Raw genomic sequence first — 17,128 nt, 5'->3', positions numbered from 1 at the left:
CTCCAAAGGAGGTGCTCAGCACAACGAACCAGGCAATCGAACTATAAGGCTTTATCAATCTCACTTAGCCATAGGAGCTTTAGTATGGTCGGCGCAGCCCCTTGTGTTCGGAAGACCGTACTAGGGGCTCTATAAGCGCCTGATCGGAGAAAAAGCCGATCCATCGCACGCTGCATTGGTTATGGCATTATGTGAGAGAAATCCTTAAAGATTTTGTGACCGCTCGAACATCTGACCAGCTCTCGCCGTATCATGACAGACAGTTTTTGGCTTTCTCTATTGAGGTGCTCATCCGGAAGAACCGGGACACAATCGCAGTAGTTATCCCAGTGCTACCTTAGCCGATATAGCGGAACGTAAGGTACCAAAACATGGGAGCCGGGCAAACCCAACTATTGACCCAAGACATGATTCGGAGCTGATGCATATAATGCTATAGGTTCGGGGTGCCAAACTTCCATGAAGGTGTTTGGACTTTTATTGTCGTGTTACGGGAAAAACGAAGCCCTTGGCATATTTAAGGCATATCGCTGTGTACGGATGCCACTTGACGAAATGATTTCGATAAGAAATAATCAGCAGGTAAACGTCATATAAATCCACATGTTGTATTTGAATAATACGTCTATGCATATGGGTACAAGTAATGTGATAAAAAAGGAGTTGTGATAGCAGAACCTACTGTGACCAGGGGGAGAGGTTGAGTGCGGATCCGTATTATAGCCAGACATTCACTGTGGGGAATGTCTAAGGATCCCCTGACACCTTCGAGCTGCCTCTGTGAAGTCCATCCTGGTCGGTGCAAAGGTGAACCTGCGAAGGAAATATAAGAAATGTTTGCGTGCCGGAGGGCGGTTGAACCGCTGAGTCTGGCCTGTCATGGCCTTCGCTGGAGTGCTTAGTTGAGCTCTAGACGAGCTGGGGTATCCTTCCGCGAAGTAGTTCGGAGCCCCTTGACGGTGTCCGGGAGCCTGGGCGTTGACTCGAGGTTCGGCTGCAAGGTGCTGCTCGTTGTTTCTGCTGCTAAGGCAGTGATGTATTTGTTGGTGCCAAAGGAAGGTTCGCCTTGCCATGAACCGTGATGACGCCGTGTGGACTGGGCATTTTGAGCTTATGGTAGGCATAATGTGGCACCGCGTTGAATCGAGCGAACGCGGTTCGCCCGAGCAGTGCTTGATAGTCACTGCGGAAAGGGGCGATTTTGAAGATTAACTCTTCGATACGGTAATTTTCTGGTGATCCTAAGATTACCTCGAGGGCAATGGAGCCTATACCGCTAACCTCCATACCTGGTATGATGCCTCTAAAAGTGGCTTTAGTGGGCTTGATCGCTGAATGATCGATGCCCATCTTGCACATGGTGTCCTGGTAAAGCAGATTTAAACTGCTACCTCCGTCCATAAGGACTCGAGTGAGGTGGAACTCGTCTACTATTGGGTCGAGGATTAGTGTGGCTGGATTGCCCTGATTGGCGTTAACCGGACGATCTGTGCGGTTGAAGGTGGCTGTCCCTAGCTTATATTGTGGGACGGCTAGTTCCGTTGAGCCGTCGTCCCTAAGGGTGCATATCTGGTCCAAGTTGGCAATTTGGGTGGTATTTACCACATTCACCGATTGAATATGGGGAGATTTCTTTTGCCCTCCTATGTTCGGCGATCTGGGCTCTTCGTCGCTATCGTCACTATGAGACCCCTCTTCGTTTTTGGTGCCTGCCTTGCCGGCTTGTTTGAAGACCCAGCATTCTCTGTTGGTATGGGTGGGTGGCGTTTCTGGGGTGCCATGAATTTGGCATTGGCGAGCGAGTATGCGCTCCACACTGGATGACCCGGATTTGTATTTTTGGGTGGGCCTTTCCGCTGACCGGACTTTGAGCCCCTGAACCCGGCATTAACTGCCATATTTTTGGCATTTTCACCATATTTGCGGCGCTTGTGTTTGTTGCATCATGGTTTTCCGTTGCTATCCCTGGCTTCTGATATGCCAGGTTTGCTTGCTGTATTGGTACTACAAGAGAACCAGCTATCTTCGCCCGCACAAAAGCGGGTCATAAGTGTCGTCAGGGCTACCATGGATTTTGTCTTCTCTTGGCCGAGGTGCCGGGCGAGCCATTCTTCACAGATATTATGCTTAAATGTCGCTATGGCCTCAGCATCCGGACAGTTGACAATTTGGTTCTTCTTGGTTAGGAATGAAGGAAATATGCCCTAGAGGCAATAATAAATTTATTATTTATTTCCTTATATCATGATAAATGTTTATTATTCATGCTAGAATTGTATTAGCAGGAAACATAATGCATGTGTGAATACATAGACAAACAGAGTGTCACTAGTATGCCTCTACTTGATTAGCTCGTTGATCAAAGATGGTTATGTTTCCTAACCATAGACATGAGTTGTCATTTGATTAACGGGATCACATCATTAGGAGAATGATGTGATTGACTTGACCCATTCCGTTAGCTTAGCACTTGATCGTTTAGTTTGTTGCTATTGCTTTCTTCATGACTTATACATGTTCCTATGACTATGAGATTATGCAACTCCCGTTTACCGGAGGAACACTTTGTGTGCCACCAAACGTCACAACGTAACTGGGCGATTATAAAGGTGCTCTACAGGTGTCTCTGAAGGTACTTGTTAGGTTAGCGTATTTCGGGATTAGGATTTGTCACTCGGATTGTCGGAGAGGTATCTCTGGGTCCACTCGGTAATGCACATCACTATAAGCCTTGCAAGCATTGCAACTAATGAGTTAGTTGCGGGATGATGTATTACGGAATGAGTAAAGAGACTTGCCGGTAACGAGATTGAACTAGGTATTGAGATGCCGACGATCGAATCTCGGGCAAGTAACATACCGATGACAAAGGGAACAACGTATGTAGTTATGCGGTCTGACCGATAAAGATCTTCGTAGAATATGTGGGAGCCAATATGAGCATCCAGGTTCCGCTATTGGTTATTGACCAGAGACGTGTCTCGGTCATGTCTACATAGTTCTTGAACCCGTAGGGTCCGCACGCTTAAAGTTCGATGACGGTTATATTATGATTTTATGTGTTTTGATGTATCGAAGGTAGTTCGGAGTCTCGGATGAGATCGGGGACATGACGAGGAGTCTCGAAATGGTCGAGACGTAAAGATCAATATATTGGACGACTATATTCGGACACCGAAAAGGTTCCGAGTGATTCGGGTATTTATCGGAGTACCAGGGAGTTACGGGAATTCGCTGGGGAGTGTATGGGCCTTATTGGGCTTTAGGGGAAAGAGAGAGAGGCAGGCCCCCCCCCAAGGCCTAGTCCGAATTGGACTAGGGGGAAGGATTGCGCCCCTCCTTCCTTCTCTTCTCTTTTCCCTTTCCTTCTCTCCTACTCCTAATACTTGGAAGGGCTCCTAGTTCTACTAGGAAAGGGGGAATCCTACTCCCGGTGGGAGTAGGACTCCCCTAGGGCGCGCCATAGAGAGGGCCGGCCCTCCCCTCCTCCACTCCTTTATATACGTGGCCAGGGGGCACCCCATAGACACAACAATTGATCTCCTGATCTCTTAGCCGTGTGCGGTGCCCCCCTCCACCATAATCCACCTCGTCATATTGTAGCGGTGCTTAGGCGAAGCCCCGCGTCGGTAGAACATCATCATCATCACCACGTCATTGTGCTGACGAAACTCTCCCTCAACACTCGGCTGGATCGGAGTTCGAGGGACGTCATCGAGTTGAACGTGTGCGGAACTTGGAGGTGTCGTGCATTCGGTACTTGATCGGTCGGATCATGAAGACGTACGACTACATCAACCGTGTTGTGCTAACGCTTCCGCTTTCGGACTACGAGGGTACGTAGACAACACTCTCTCCTCTCGTTGCTATGCATCACCATGATCTTGCGTGTGCGTAGGAATTTTTTTGAAATTACTACGTTCCCCAACAGTGGCATCCGAGCCAGGTTTTATGCGTTGATGTAATATGCACGAGTAGAACACAAGTGAGTTGTGGGCGATATAAGTCATACTGCTTACCAGCATGTTACACTTTGGTTTGGCGGTATTGTTGGATGAAGCGGCCCGGACCGACATTACGCGTACGCTTACGCGAGACTGGTTTTACCGCCGTGCTATGCACACAAGTGACTAGCGGGTGTCAGTTTCTCCAACTTTAGTTGAACCGAGTGTGGCTACGCCTGGTCCTTGAGAAGGTTAAAACAGCACTAACTTGACAAACTATCGTTGTGGTTTTGATGCGTAGGTAAGAACGGTTCTTGCTCAGCCCGTAGCAGCCACGTAAAACTTGCAACAACAAACTAGAGGACGTCTAACTTGTTTTTGCAGGGCATGTTATGATGTGATATGGTCAAGACGTGATGAGATATAAGTTGTTGTATAAGATGATCATGTTTTGTTGAAGTTATCAGCAACAGGCAGAAGCCTTATGGTTGTCTCTTTATTGCATAAGATGCAAGCGCCAAATAATTGCTTTACTTTATCGCTATGCGATAGCAATAGTTGCAAGAGCAATAGTTGGCGAGACGACCATGTGACGACACATTGATATAGATCAAGATGATGGAGATCATGGTGTCATGCCGGTGATGATGGAAGTCATGACGATGCGTTGGAGATGGAGATCAAAGGCACAAGATGATGATGGCCATATCATGTCACATATTTTGATTGCATGTGATGTTTATCTTTTATACATCTTATTTTGCTTAGTTCGACGGTAGCTTTATAAGATGATCTCTCACTAATTATCATGGTACAAGTGTTCTCCCTTAGTATGCACCGTTGCGAAAGTTCTTCGTGCCGAGACACCACGTGATGATCGGGTGTGATAGGCTCTACGTTCAAATACAACGGGTGCAAAACAGTTGTACACGCGGAATACTTTGGTTAAACTTGACGAGCCTAGCATATAACAGATATGGCCTCGGAACACTGAGACCGAAAGGTCGAGCGTGAATCATATAGTAGATATGATCAACATAGTGATGTTCACCATTGAAACTACTCCATCTCACGTGATGATCGTACATGGTTTAGTTGATATGGATCACGTGATCACTTAGAGGATTAGAGGGATGTCTATCTAAGTGGGAGTTCTTAAGTAATATGATTAATTGAACTTAAATTTATCATGAACTTAGTCATGGTAGTATTAGCATACCTATGTTGTAGATCAATAGCTCGCGTTTAGCTCCCCTGTTTTATTTTTGATATGTTCCTAGAGAAAACTAAGTTGAAAGATGTTAGTAGCAATGATGTGGATTGGATCCGTGATCTGAGGTTTATCCTCATTGCTGCACAGAAGAATTATGTCCTTGATGCACCGCTAGGTGACAAACCTATTGCAGGAGCAGATGCAGATGTTATGAACGTTTGGCTAGCTCAATATGATGACTACTTGATAGTTTAGTGCACCATGCTTTAACGGCTTAGAATCGGGACTTCAAAGACGCTTTGAATGCCATGGAACATATGAGATGTTCCAGGAGTTGAAGTTAATATTTCAAGCAAATACCCGAGTTGAGAGATATGAATTCTCCAACAAGTTCTATAGCTAAAAGATGGAGGAGAATAGCTCACGCAGTGAGCATATGCTCAGATTGACTGGGTACTACAATCGCTTGAATCAAGCGGGAGTTAATCTTTCAGATAAAATAGTGATTGACAAAATTCTCTAGTCACCATCACCAAGTTAGTACAACTTCGTGATGAACTATAATATGCAAGGGATAATGGAAACGATTCCCAAGCTCTTCGTGATGCTGAAATCGACGAAGGTAGAAATCAAGAAAAGCATCAAGTGTTGATGGTAAACAAAACCACTAGTTTCAAGTAAAGGTACAAAGGGAAGAAGGGGAACTTCAAGAAGAACGGCAAACAAGTTGCTGCTCAAGTGAAAAAACCCAAGTCTGGACCTAAGCCTGAAACTAAGTGCCTCTACTGCAAAGGGACTAGTCACTGGGAGTGGAACTACCCCAAGTAATTGGCGGATAAGAAGGATGGCAAAGTGAACATAGTTATATTTGATATACATGTTATTGATGTGTACTTTACTAGTGTTTATAGCAACCCCTCAGTATTTGATACTAGTTCAGTTGCTAAGAATAGTAACTCGAAACAGGAGTTGCAGAATGAACAGAGACTAGTTAAGGGTGAAGTGACGATGTGTATTGGAAATGGTTCCAAGATTGATATGATCATCATCGCACACTCCCTATACTTTCGGGATTAGTGTTAAACCTAAAATAAATGTTATTTAGTGTTTGCGTTGAGCATGAATACGATTGGATCATGTTTATTGCAATACAGTTATTCATGTAAGTTAGAGAATAATTGTTGTTCTGTTTACATGAATAAAACCTTCTATGGTCATACACCCAATGAAAATGGTTTGTTGGATCTCGATCGTGGTGATACACATTTTCATAATATTGAAGCCAAAAGATGCAAAGTTAATAATGATAGTGCAACTTATTTGTGGCACTGTCGTTTAGGTTATATTGGTGTAAAGCGCATGAAGAAAATCCATGCTGATGGGCTTTTGGAATCACTTGATTATGAATCAGTTGATGCTTGCGAACCATGCCTCCTGGGCAAGATGACTAAGACTCCGTTCTCCGGAACAATGGAGCGAGCAGCAGATTTGTTGGAAATCATACATACTGATGTATGTGGTCCGATGAATATTGAGGCTCGCGGCAGGTATCATTATTTTCTGATCTTCACAGATGATTTGAGCAGATATGAGTATATCTACTTGATGAAACACAAGTCTGAAACATTTGAAAAGTTCAAAGAATTTCAGAGTGAAGTGGAGAATCATCGTAACGAAAATAAAAGTTTCTACGATATGATCGCAGAAGTAAAATATTTGAGTTACGAGTTTGGACTTCAGTTAAAACAATGTGAAATAGTTTCACTACTCACACCACCTGGAACACCACAGTGTAATGGTGTGTCTGAACGTCGTAACCGTGCTTTATTAGATATGGTGCGATCTATGACGTCTCTTACTGATTTACCGCTATCGTTTTGGGGTTATGCATTAAAGACAGCTACATTCATGTTAAATAGGGCACCATCTAAATCCGTTGAGACGATACCATATGAACTATGGTTTGGCAAGAAACCTAAGTTGTTGTTTCTTAAAGTTTGAGGTTGCAATGCTTATGTGAAAAAGTTTCAACTTGATAAGCTCAAACCCAAATCGGAGAAGTGCGTCTTCATAGGATACCCAAAAGAAAATGTTGGGTACACCTTCTATCACAGATCCGAAGGCAAGATATTCATTGCTGAGAATGGATCCTTTCTAGAGAAGGAGTTTCTCTCGAAAGAAGTGAGTGGGAGGAAAGTAGAACTTGATGAGGTAATTTTACCTGCTCCCTTATTGGAAAGTAGTTCATCACAGAAATTTGTTCCTATGACTACTACACCAATTAGTAAGGAAGCTAATGATGATGCTCATGTAACTTCAGATCAAGTTACTACCGAACCTCGTAGGTAAACCAGAGTGAGATCCGCACCAGAGTGGTACGGTAATCCTGTTCTTGAGGTCATGTTACTTGACCATGACGAACCTACGAACTATGAGGAAGCGATGATGAGCCCAGATTCCGCGAATTGGCTTGAGGCCATGAAATCTGAGATGAGATCCATGTATAAGAACAAAGTATGGACTTTGATTAACTTGCCCAAAGATCGGCGAGCCATTGAGATTAAATGGATCTTCAAGAGGAAGACGGACGCTGATAGTAGTGTTTCTATCTACAAAGCTAGAATTGTCGCAGAAGGTTTTCGAAAAGTTCAAGGTGTTGACTACGATGAGTTTCTCACTCGTATCTATGCTTATGTCTGTCCGAATCTTGTTAGCAATTGCCACATTTTACGAAATCTGGCAAATGGATAAACAAAACTACATTCCTTAATGGATTTATTAAAGAAGAGTTGTATATGATGCAATAAGAAAGTTTTGTCAATCCTAAAGGTGCTAACAAAATATGCAAGCTCCAGTGATCCATCTATGGACTGGTGCAAGCATCTCGGAGTTGAAATATACGCTTTGATAAGTTAATCAAAGCATATAGTTTAATACAGACTTGCGGTGAAGCCTGTATTTACAATAAAGTGAGTAGGAGCACTACAACATTTCTGATAAGTATATGTGAATGACATATTTCAAATCCAGAGGTCATGTGATGCATCTGTGTCTAGAATCTTGGTGGACGTCTTAACATGGGCCAGATATTGCCCTTATAGAGCATATGAACAGAATTTCCACCTCCAATGCGTGTAATCAAGAGATTCGAGCTTACCCGACCATCCTCTTGTTTTCGATAGTGTGATGAAGCTTTCAACGTTTGCGACAGTTGGTTCTCTCTTGTACCGAAGTCCAAACAAGTCGACCACCATAGTAGCAAATCTCACCATGGCATTTCTGCATATGCTCTCATACATCCAAAGGTACTCATCCCATGAATCTTCGGCCGCACCATATGCAAGCATCTGCAATGCAATCATGCACTTGTGGTTACCAGAGATCCAATTCTTCCTACAAAATTCTTCTTTAAGATGAAGTAGTCATCGTAGGCTCGGACGCCATTGTTGAGGCGATTAAACCCATTTTTCCGCATACCAAAGCATCAACGAAAATTGTCTGCGAATAGAGCAACGGGGGCAAGGTAGTCGTCCATCATCGACGTGATCCATGTTTGGAAGGACCACCTACATCATTGTTATCCTCATAATCATCCTCGTCGGACGAGTTGTCAGATGTCTCAACATAGTTCTTGTACAAATACTCCATGTCAGATTCATTACTTCACAAAAGGGAGAGCAATTTTCAAAAATTTAGCACGGGCATATCACCAACCACTTGCCAGGCGTAGTGACCTCACGGACGACATGTGCTAGGGCGGATGGTACCTACGCGACGGATGGACGAGAGGTGGAACGGCAGCATAGGCAAACTAGTATGGCGACCGTGTGGACCGGCGGAGGTCCAACGAGGACTTAGCAGGCTGCCGAGGTGGTACAGGGCGACATCGGCCTGGTAGAAAGCGGATGCGGAGCAAAGGAGGACAAGAGGGAAGGGACTAAGATACGAGCTCAGGGTGTGGTTTTGAGTGGGCCAGGGCCGTCTTTGTGGTTTAGAAAATAGACGTGGACATATACCTGCCCACGTCGGATGACAAAGTATGTCCGGGCAGCTTGTCCGTACGTATGCAGGCAATTTGAGGGTCGGCTTTGAAGATGCCTATGATTCCAAGCTCATGTGAGTTCGGGTGAATAGTAAAATAAAAAATAATTTCAAAACAAAACTTAATACTAGCATTTTGGATCATTGGTTTTGTTTTTGCCATGTTTTTCACCAATGTCATCCTCTATAACACTAAGGCCTCCTTTGGTTTATAGGGTAGGAAAATCGTAGGAATAGGAAAGTCATGGCAAATAAGATGACATGTATCTCAAATCCTATGAGTAGGAATAGGAAAGGAGATGCCCTTTTATTCACATTATAGGATTTTTTCCATTGAGTCTAGGCTAATGTTTATTTTCCTATAAAATATGGAGGATAGGAAGATTCCTTCATAGAAATATGATTCCATTCCTACAAACCAAAGGGCTCCAGAGGAATTTTTTCTATAGAAATACTATCCTGTGAAATTACTACAAGATTCTTCCAAACCAAAAAGGCCTAAACTCCTTAGTTTTAAAGAGCCCATATTGAATTGAGGTCTCCAATTAAAATTGGGTCACCCTATTTTGACCGGGTCAACAATTTTTTAAAATTCTCTCATTCATTCTTTTATACTATGGTCCTGTTTGGTTCGGCTGTGGATTTCTAAAAGCAACTGTGAAAAATCTGCTGTGGAAAAACAGCTGTGAAAAATCTGATGTGAAAAAGATGTAGGTTATTTGGCAAACCAGCTGATACTGCTTTTTCAGATTTTGGCCCGCAGCGGAATCCGATTTTGGAAAGCACATCCTGGGCTGCTTTTGCTTTTGGTTCAGATTTTGGCAGTGGATTTTTGGAATCGGATTCTGCTGGGTTCGCCCTTTGGTTTGGATTCTGCTGCGCGGCAGTGGAATTCGTAGATAAAAGCTGAACCAAACAGGACCTATACACTACGCTTCCTAATTTTTATGGCCTCGCAATTGGTTGAGGTATTCGATTTAGAATTGGGTCAACCGTTTTGACCGGGTCAACACTTTCTCAAGCTCCGACATTCAATTCTTTTAATTCACTATGCCTAATTTTAAGCTCTTTTATTTAATTGAGGTATTCAATTTTGGATTTGGCTTACGATTTTGATCAGGCCAACGATTTTTCAAATCAATCAGCAGCAACAGCCTATAAAAACATATCAATCCCACACACCCTCCCAACACCACTTGGAAAAAAGAAGAGCCACCATGTAATATTGCAGCACCAATATAATTGTACACCATGTGATATTATAGCACCAATATAATAGTATATGCGACCACCGACACCGAAATTTCTCCATATAAATATAGGTTGGTTAGTGGATAACTCGAAATCACACCAAAAAACCCCATCAAATCTTCGCATTATAATTAAAAATAAAACGCACTATATCATCTCCACCACCCACCAAACTAAACATTTCATCAATTTCAAAATATAAGGGGTATTAATTTTGTAGAAAATCAAATTTCTTCTACTTTGACCAAGCTCAGAGCAAAATATCGACATCCACAGTATAAAAAAATATGGAAATTCATTTCATGATGAATTTCAAAATACCGATTTGATAATATGTGATTTTGATATATTTCTCTGAAGGGTATGGCTATATCTCAGTTGACTGAGATTTAACCAAGTCTCAGTCAAATGACATAACTTTGCACGGATCTCGATATATGATCTCACAGATAAAGCATCGACTGAGACTTAACGAAGTCTCAGTCGACGGAGACTTAGCAAGAATGTTCTCCGAATTTAAAAGGTTTGACTTTTTCAAAAAGTAATAGAACCATATATTTTGAAACATGGTGATTATTTTTTGAAAAAACCTAACAACAACAACAACAGCGCAGCAAAGCGCGTCCAACACTTCTAGTCTAGTGATGAAATTTTAACCAATCAAAATATTTGTCAAATCAGAATTTTTTGGATATCATAACAGCCACGTCCCTTAGATTGTCCTAAAATAGGGAAAATATATCCTGAATTTGTTCGCCCGTGACAGCCGCAGTGCGCCTGCACTCCAACGGGCGCAGCTACAACGAGCGGACTAGCCGATCCAGCATGGTCAGCTGAGAGCATGTCGTTGAAGAGAGAATGGCGTACACAATGCAACACACTAGAAATGCTCTTCATTTAAACCAGCGTTGCTCTTCGCATTTGTAAATTAAATTGTATATACTGTATATCTTTAAACAATAAACCGAGTAACCGACAGCACGTACTGCCGAAATTTTCCACAGAATGTTTACATGAATTTCCAGTTTCTCTGAACGTGGTGTACAAATCCTAACAAAATGTTCTATCCTAGCGGCTAAAAGAATTCGCTACATGTTTAATTTTTTATCTGTACCAAGCGAAGGAGAGGGCAGGAGGTGATTTGATCAGAAAAATGTGGTGCCGGCGAAACCGCGGTGGAGGAGGTTGTGCGCGATGCTGTCCCTCTCCTGCTTGGCGGTCTCAGAGCGAACAGGGGTCTCCGGCGAGGTGTCGTCGTCGAAGAGCGCAAACGGGACCTCCGGCTCGAGCTCCTCGCGGCGCATCTCGCAGATGTTGTGCAGGACGCAGCAGGCGCCCAGCACCACGGGGAGGTCCTGGAGCTTCACCTCCGTGCGCTTCTGGAGGCACGCCCACCGCGTCTTGAGCCGCGCGAACGCCTCCACGGCCACGTTGCGGATGTCGCCGACCTTCTCGTTGAAGGCGTGCTGCGTCCATGTCAGGTTCTGGTGCGTGTACGGCACGAGCACCCAGTCCATGAGCGGGTAGCTTGCGCCGCCGACGAGGCAAGCGTCGTGCATCATACCCGCCGCGGCGCGCTGGTGCAGCATGGATTTCTCGAGCACCTGATCGTCCGGCATGGAACCCGGCCAGCCGATGCAGACGTCGGTGAAGGCGCGGTCAGGGCCGACCACCCCCTGGAGCGTGATGGAGTAGGATGTCTTCTGATTGCGCTCCGTGTGCCGACGGTTGAAGTAGGCGGCGACGGAGATCTTGGGCGCGATGATAGGGATGTGCGTGGTGTACATGGCTCCGATGACCCCCGGAACACCGAAGGATCTCTCGAAGCCCTCCTTGAATCTGCCGGCGGCGGCCTCGTCGGGCCACTGGAGGAAACGCGGCATGAGGACGGACTTGATGGCACCGCAGACCTCGAGAACGAGCTTGTGGCATGTGGAGATGCCGAGGCCGAAGCGCTTGGAGACGAGGCGGAGCGGCTCACCGGTGGCGAGGCGCCAGATGCAGACGGCGACGCGCTGGCGCACGGGGATGGCCGCGCGAAGCATGGTGTCCTCCTTGGCCACCGCGGAGCCGAGCGCCTCGCAGATCATGTCAAACGTCTCCCGGCCCATCCTGAAGGCGCGCCGAAACTCTGCCTCCGGGAAGTCGGGGCTGTTGCACTGGTCCCACCACGCCTGCGACCGGTCCTTGACCCACAGCCGACGTTGGTGGTGGCCTGCACGCGGCGGCGAGGCCGACGCGGCAGTATTGGTGGCGGCCTCCTCGCCAGCCACGACGGCCACTGCCGCTGCCGACGCCGAGAGCCGCGAGCGCTTGGAGCGCGCAGCGGCCTCGGAGTCGGCGTCGGCATCAAAGCTGCCCTCCATCTTGGCGAAGTAGTCCATCATGGCCTGCGACTTGTTGTCGGCGTTGGACTCGAGTAGCGCGAGCTCGCGGCGGGAGGCGTCGGCGGCCCCCGCGCTGTCGGCGTGGCCCTCGGCCTCGAGCGCGGCGAGCGAAGTTATTATGGTGGCGATGGAGCGCTTCCTTCCGTTGTTGCTACCGTCCTTGATGGGCGCCACGGCGGAGTCGTCGTCCCCTCCGCGCTTCCTCCGGCGGTTGTTAGGCATGGCGGCGACGGCTCCGTCGAGCGCGAGCGGGAGCGGCGATGCGGCGGCGGCGTCCTGGAAGAAAGAGTAGTAGAAGGCGAAGTCGTCGTCTGCTGCGCCCCCTCCGCTGCTGGGACGGGCGGCGGATGGGGATCTCATATACGTCACGCTAGCTAGTAACGCTGGCCGGGTGCGCGCGGGTCGCGATTGGTGCGGTGCGGTGGTGGGTGCGGGTCGGCGATTGAAGAGGAAACGAAACGGGAGAAATGAGCGTCCTGTGATTCGTAGGTGGAGGCGAGGAGACTGGTGTGAAATGGGGAAGGATATAAATACGGCGTGATGCGACGAGGCCGATCGATGGCGAGGTGTGAACGCGGGGTTTGCTTTTTGGACAAGGAAGGTGAGGCAGCAGGAAAGCGAGACCGGCCCGCGCCTGCGCTGGTGTGGAGCAGGAGCAGCCAGGAAGGTGGCCGCGCCCCGAGGACGCGGTGTGGCGGGTGGGCACCCACCGGCTGACAGCGAACGGGTGCGGGTGCGTGCCGCGGTTCACGCGGTTTCGCAGATCCGCACGACACCGCGTGGACTGGACTCCTCCTCCCCTCTTCTCGGCACAGCGCGGCGCGTTGGGGAATGGGGACTAGCGGACGAACGTGGTCAATGGGATGACAATCAGGCTGCCGTGGCACCGTCACCCTCACGTGCGAGCCGGTAAACTGGAGTAATAATACGTGTACAAACTGTCAAAATTTGGTGGTAGGCCTAGAGCGGTGAGATCGAGAGCTGGGCCGGCCACGGGGTTCGAGAAACCGCGGCGGCATGGCGTCCTTTCGTCGACATGCTTGCGTACCGCCGCGTCGCTGACGTTTTTCGCAAGCCTCAAGGGAAGGGACCCACGTTCATCTGTTTCGATTGTTCATCCGTTCAAGGGTTTCGCTAGTCTCTAGGGCGTCCCGGTACCCACGAATCCAGCGGGTAAAAACCCTGTTAACCTGTTAGGATAAGGGTATGAAAAATTAAAATACCCGTGGATTTTGAAAAATTAAAATACCCGTAGATCTTGACTGCCCGTAATAGGTAGTATCATATTTTAGTATCATGCACATGATACACCCTCCGTAATGCATACTCCTTCCATTCGGAATTACGTGTCGAAAAAATGAATGTATCTAGATGTATTTTAGTTCTAAATACATTCATTTCCAAGACAAGTAATTCCGAACGAAGGGAGTATATACTAATATCTTAGATGACCTTATTTATTGTCATGCATGACAAGTAGTAGCATAACATTTATTATGATACAGTAATATAATACGACACTCAACCCTCTCTTTCCTCATCTAATTTCATGTCACCTCAGCAAAATACTAGTCTAGTTGGCATGCATGATACTAACTATGATACTTCCATTACGACCAACCTTCTAAATAGGGAAAAAATCATACCCAACGGGTAAGGCGGGTACGGATATGAGAAGGCAATATTCATACTCGTGAACCCTCAAACCAGTATAGTAATAACTCTGTCAAGTAGGTCCCATGTGTCATTGACTTAGATGAAAAAACCCTAATCTATTGATGGACCAGCCACGCCCCGTGCCCCACGCCCCACCCCCTCCAATTTCCGATCCAACCCCCCCCCCCCATCGCCTTGCACCGTCACACACACCAAACCCAAATCTATGTTGAAATGCTGAAATGATATATGACTGTGACGCCCAAAGACCGGCGCTCCATCATGGATTCCGAGTTTCAGTGTGTGTTTTGTTTTGTTTGTTGCATTCATCATTGCATCATGTCATCATGCAACTTTTTTTTAAACTCAACTAAATAAATTGTATGGGTCTTCGATCCATTTAAATCGAGGGAAATTCACATGGTAAAATTCTCTTCAAAACATATCCTCCCGATATGTAGGGAGCTAATAAATATTCCACCATTTCGGAATCACCCATAAACCCACTTGCAATTTAATTCTTATGCCCGTTTGCTTCAAGTTTGTTCTCCAAACTTTTTTCATAATTCTTTTCCCATTTTTTGAGGCTCTTCCTAAATTCCCAACATTTTGGCCACTCCTAAACCGTGTCCTAGTTCAAACCATTTGAATTAAATTAAAATGAGTTTGAATTTAAATCTTGCATTGGTGCCAACTTCTATTTTCTTGGATCGAGCTCATTTTTTTGAGTCCGGGGAAATTATCCGCATGTCCAATTTCTTCCCCTAACCTCTCTTTCTTTTCTTTCTTATCTTTGTCTTATTTTTATTTTCTTCAAAGTGTGAGAGAGAGAGAAAGCCCAGCCCAGCTGCAGCCTATGCCTAGGCCGGCCCATGTCCTCCTAAGCCCATACAAACTCTAACCCTAGCCGTCAGGACCCCGACCCCCCTCTCTCTCTCGATCTCACCCTCTCCTTCCGTGCAGCGTCGCCACACCCGTCTCCCGATCCCCTCGATCATCTCTCTCCCGATCCCATCGTCCCACTCCCTCTCGTCCTCCCACTACCGCCGCCACCCACACGCATCGCCAGGGACAGGAGCTCCCCTCGCTCATCCTCCTCCAAACCCTGTCGCCCTCCCCTCCTGCCCGTGCACTGCTTCCCGGCCACCAGGAGGTCAAGACGCCGCCGCCCCTCGCCGGATCCTGCAGCCCCGCATCGTCCTGGCCCTCCGCTCCTTCTCCGTCCTCCCATGTGAGCTGCTGCGCCGCCGCTTCCCCGCAAGTGCAGCTACGCGTCTCCTCTGCGCCAAGGCCGTGGCCTCACCGGCCGGCCATCGGAGTCGCCGCCCCGACCACCTCACGTGACCTCCTGCCTCGTCCTCGAGCTTCGAACCTCGTCCATGGCGCCGGTCGACGCCGTCGTTGCAAGCCTCCAGCGTAGCCCAGCGAGCCCGTGCTCCTTCGCTCGCTGCCCGCAAGACGCTGCCTCCATTGCACCCTCCCCGAGCAGGAGCACTTTGGGTTCGCCAAGTACATCTATACGGTGACGCACCAAGTACCTTTACCACCATCTTCGGAATCGCCAAGAACGCCAAGACCCATTTGCGAATTTTGCCAAGTACGACCACCGTTGCCGAAGACCCGTGTACCACAAGCGTCAAGTTCGACTACCGTGGCGTGAACCACTACTCCCACAACGACGTGTGTATCACTACCGTCGACCCTCCAAGACCCCGTTGTTGGAAATATGCCCTGGAGGCAATAATAAAATGGTTATTATTATATTTCCTTGTTCATGATAATTGTCTATTATTCATGCCATAATTGTGTTATCCGGAAATCGTAATACATGTGTGAATACATAGACCACAACATGTCTCTAGTAAGCCTCTAGTTGACTAGCTCGTTGATCAATAGATGGTCATGGTTTCCTGACCATGGACATTGGATGTCATTGATAACGGGATCACATCATTAGGAGAATGATGTGATGGACAAGACCCAATCTTAAGCGTAGCACAAGATCGTGCAGTTCGTTTGCTAAAGCTTTTCTAATGTTAAGTATCATTTCCTTAGACCATGAGATTGTGCAACTCCCGGATACTGTAGGAATGCTTTGGGTGTACCAAATGTCACAACATAACTGGGTGGCTATAAAGGTGCACTACAGGTATCTCCGAAAGTGTCTGTTGGATTGGCACGAATCGAGACTGGGATTTGTCACTCCGTATGACGAAGAGGTATCTCTGGGCCCACTCGGTAATGCATCATCATAATGAGCTCAATGTGACTAAGGAGTTAGCCACGGGATCATGCGTTACGGAACGAGTAAAGTGACTTGCCGGTAACGAGATTGAACGAGGTATTGGGATACCGACGATCGAGTCTTAGGCAAGTAACATACCGATAGATAAAGGGAATTGTATACGTGATTGATTGAATCCCCGACGTCGTGGTTCATCCGATGAGATCATCGTGGAACATGTGGGAACCAATATGGGTATCCAGATCCCGCTATTGGTTATTGGCCGGAGAGATGTCTCGGTCATGTCTGCATGGTTCCCGAACCCGTAGGGTCTACACACTTAAGGTTCGGTGATGCTAGAGTTGTTATGGAAAATAGTATGTGGTTACCGAAGGTTGTTCGGAGTCCCAGA

The 17,128-nt window shown here is 46.8% G+C and overlaps 1 protein-coding gene across 1 annotated transcript; it reads right to left on the bottom strand.

Moving 5' to 3' along the window:
• Positions 1 to 11,341: 11,341 nt before the first annotated feature.
• LOC125543947 (protein ANTAGONIST OF LIKE HETEROCHROMATIN PROTEIN 1-like) lies at positions 11,342 to 13,346 on the bottom strand. The gene has a single exon (XM_048707459.1). The coding sequence runs from the start codon at positions 13,194 to 13,196 to the stop codon at positions 11,595 to 11,597; it is 1,602 nt and encodes a 533-aa protein (XP_048563416.1). The 5' UTR covers positions 13,197 to 13,346; the 3' UTR covers positions 11,342 to 11,594.
• Between the last annotated feature and the right edge of the window lie 3,782 nt (positions 13,347 to 17,128).

This window comes from Triticum urartu, chromosome 3 (genome assembly GCF_003073215.2).
Source record: "Triticum urartu cultivar G1812 chromosome 3, Tu2.1, whole genome shotgun sequence".
NCBI classification, from domain to species: domain Eukaryota; kingdom Viridiplantae; phylum Streptophyta; class Magnoliopsida; order Poales; family Poaceae; genus Triticum; species Triticum urartu.
Note: the sequence above shows the minus strand (reverse complement) of the source record. Positions and strands in the feature narration are given on the sequence as shown.